At 40.2% G+C, this 3,761-nt stretch overlaps 1 protein-coding gene across 1 annotated transcript; it reads right to left on the bottom strand.

The window, feature by feature from the left end:
• Window positions 1-797: 797 nt before the first annotated feature.
• Window positions 798-3,354, bottom strand: LOC143216916 (uncharacterized). Its single transcript, XM_076440498.1, has one exon. It carries the CDS (start codon window positions 1,483-1,485, stop codon window positions 799-801), a length of 687 nt encoding a protein of 228 aa, XP_076296613.1. The 5' UTR covers window positions 1,486-3,354; the 3' UTR covers window position 798.
• Window positions 3,355-3,761: the final 407 nt, after the last annotated feature.

Below are 3,761 nucleotides of genomic sequence, written 5' to 3'. Positions count from 1 at the left end.
TAAACAAATTCTTAGCGATCCATCTGGTTTCTCTACGATGACTACATTATTAATCCAATCAGTTGCATAGTTCACTTTTTCTATAATCCTATTTCTCTCTAGATTATCTAATGTACTTTTTAACCTATCTTTTATACTGAACGGTATTCTTCTACACGCATTTACTACTGGCTTTACATTTTCTTTTAAATTAATCTCATACTTTTTTGGATAATTCCCTATTCCTTGGAATGCCTTTTTATTTATCGCCAAAAATTCCTCTCGCGTCTTGTGATTTTCCATCAGCTGAATTCTATCGCAAACCTTCCTTACATTGTTATTATCTGTTTTACTGAGTAAGTGTAACTTTACACATGTGTTCAAGCCTAATATTGACATGCCTTCGACGTCTATTACTATAAACTTAATCTTATATACCTTACCCTCTATTTTACAATCTATTAATACTGTACCTAATGACCTACATTTATCATTGGTATAACTTACAACTGTCGTTATCACAGGATTCCAGGTTGGCTGTTCCTTAAACTGTATATCTTTGAATATTCGCCATGGAATAATATTACAATCCGCTCCTGTATCCAACTTAAAATTTATGACAGTGTTACCTATCTTCAGTCGTTGAGTCCAAACACCGGTCTCTGTCTCACAGTTTATAGAATCCACAAAGAATTGTGTTTCCTCTGACGTTGTTACTTCACTGATGTTCCTCGGTTTTGTCTGGACCATGCATCCTACAGCAAAATGATTCTGCTTTCCACACTTCTTGCATATCTTGCCATATGCTGGACAGTTGGCTCATGCATGTTGTCGACCACATTTCTTACAATCATAGACCCTTTCCTGATTGAACGGCTTCTTTTGGTGACTTTCTTTAGGTTTGTATTTACTATTTACTGTATTCTGCCTTTTAACAGCATCTACGTTAACTACATCTGCTGTTGTAGATTCAAGCTTTAATGACTTTTGTTGTATTTTACTCATCTCCACTGCTCTACAGTTTTCTATAGCCTTTAGTAATGTTAAATTTGGATCTCTTAAGAGACGTTGTTGTAGACCCTCATCACTCACCGCTATAACTATTCTGTCTCGTATGAGTGATTCTTCTTGGTCTCCAAATTCACAACTCTTCCCCAGTTTTCTCAGATCAGTAAGAAAACTGTCAAATAGTTCATTCACCTGTTGACGCCTTGTGTGAAATTTATGCCTCTCTATTACTATGTTCACTCTAGGCTTCACATATTCTTCAAACTTTTCAAATATGGATTTAGTTGTGAGAGTATCTGCTTGCAGTCCAAACGTGTTAAATACATCCAGTGCATCATTTCCAATGCAATTCAACAGCATTGCCACTCTGCGAGGTTCCTTTATTTCTTTCTCGCTTATTGCTGTTATAAATATTTCAAACCTCTGTTTGAAATTCTTTAAGTTGTTTGCTGCATTTTCTTTCAAATCCAGTCCCACTGGAGGCTTAAAGTTATCCATTGTTACCACGTGGTCTTTGAATATTTTAGGTTATGTTTCTTCTTTACTTTCTTTTCCTCGATTAACGAGACCTTCTTATTATACTTTTTCTTAGTTTTGTTAACGTCGTTCACTTCTGACACCATGTAATGTTTATTAATACTTTTATTATAAGATAGATATAATATAATATAAAGTTAGTACAGAGGGCTTATGACCACGTGTATTACCGTTAATCTCCGGCTCGACTGCCGCGCTCTCTTACACACCTGCATACATACACACATACGTACATACATAGGTATGCTACTATTACAACAAGCTGAGAGGACGAGCATACGCAGCGATCGAAGGCATCGCCTGCGACACCGTCTCCCAGCTTTGCAACAGATTGAAGGATGTCCTCGGTCCTTACAAATTCCTCGATGAATATCGTGGAGAACTCGCTAGCGTGTACCAAGGTAAACACGAGCATATTCTCGAATACATCACACGCGTGCGAGACCTGCGTACCGCCATAATAGATTGCGTTGCCGACAGTCCGAATATCTCCGAAATAGATCGCTTCACGAAGGACTACTATATTCGAGGATTAATTCCAGTGTTACGCGTTGAAATATGTCATTATAGAGACGACGTATTAGAAACGATTTTTGACAAATCGATCGCATTGTACAAACAATACGAACTAGATAGAGTGCGCCAACGCGATACCTTTCGCGACGATTATCGCCAGCGAATACCCGAATCGTCCCGAAACGCGTAGTCGTACCCCCGAGCGCCGCGATCCATATGATGATTATTATTACGATCGACGCGAGCGAACTCCGGAGCGCCGGAATAATTACTATGATCGAGAATACACGCCGCGGAATAGAACGCCCGAGCGCCGTGAAATTTCCGATACTTCACGATATGAACTCAGGAATCGCGTTCCTGAACGTTACGAGGAATCGAGATCGCGTACGCCGGAGCGATACGAAACGCGCCGCGAACTGAATAGAGGCGATTGGCAAAAACGATACGAGCCACCGCAGGCACGCTCCAATACCATGATAGATGCAAAACACGAGGAATTTCGACCTCCCGCTCGCCGCGAAGCGAGAGAACGTTTCCCCGCGGAGAGATACAAAAATATTGTAAATTCTGCAAGAGATCCGGACACGACACGCATGATTGTCGTCGTCGCAATCAGGCTGGTCCCTCAAATTCGGGAAACGGGCACAGCCTCCCGCCCAACACGACATCGGGACGGGAGGCGCCCCAGAGCAAGAATCAGAAGACAATTCGATTAACCACATCGAATGCGCCGACGGAGACGACCGCTTAGTTAACTCTATTAACATATCCCTCTTATCCCTCGCATACTTGTCAGTTCTGACCAATTCAGTCGACAATGCGAACTTCTCCTGGACACTGGATCAGATGTTAATCTCTTTCGAGCATCAAAGGTCCGTCCAGATGTAAAATTAACACCAAATTCTTCGGTCACCCTGTATGGCATTACAGATGGGGAGTTGAACACTGTTGGCAGCTTTAACACAAAGCTCAATAATTCAATTCCTGCCACATTTCACGTCGTCTCAGACGATTTCCCTGTCAATGTCGATGGAATCATTGGCTCCTCTTTTTTCGAACAAGGAGTAGACATATCCTTCCCCAAACAACAGGTAACATATAAAGATCTGACTATTCCATTTGCAAACCCGAGATGCAATCTCTCGAAGCATAGACCGGAAACGAGCATACGAAGCATAGAGACTCGTGCAGTGAAGGCCATACGTTCGCCTCCCACGAAAACTATCTGTGCCGCCTCGAATGTTCTCATTACAGATTTGCCCAAAGAACAAATCAATGTGCAACTTACAAGGGAACATATTCAGATGCGAAATTCGGATTTTGATAAAACTTTGGGAGTTTATAGTTCTTTGAAAAATATTTGACACGTATTTTTTTTTATCGGCAACCATCCACTTTGAAGGGGTGAAAACAACCCTCAAAGTTGGGGGTCAAAACCATACTTTTTGAGATATCTCGGAAACCAGAGGTCGAAAAAATTTGAATTTTTTTTTAAATTGTGTGTTTTTCAATGGGCAATGTAGTCGCGCAAGGAAATTTTAACAAAAGTTTCTTGTTTAAACAATATATTAAAAATTTGATTTCTTTTTGTAGTTGCTTTTATTTATTGTTAGTTAATTTTAATGTAAACTTGGGTGCGCGATCTTTGATCCAAAATAGGGGATACATGTTTCAGGATTTTCTTTTTTTTTTGCCATTTAACAATAATTATGCATAAT

This window comes from Lasioglossum baleicum, chromosome 16 (genome assembly GCF_051020765.1).
Source record: "Lasioglossum baleicum chromosome 16, iyLasBale1, whole genome shotgun sequence".
NCBI lineage: Eukaryota > Metazoa > Arthropoda > Insecta > Hymenoptera > Halictidae > Lasioglossum > Lasioglossum baleicum.
The sequence above is the reverse complement of the archived record's forward strand: the minus strand, read 5'-3'. Positions and strand labels throughout refer to the sequence as shown.

Coding starts and splice junctions, on each gene's coding strand:
- LOC143216916 (XM_076440498.1), bottom strand. CDS start 1,485: ATGGATAACTTTAAGCCTCCAGTGGGACTGGATTTGAAAGAAAATGCA.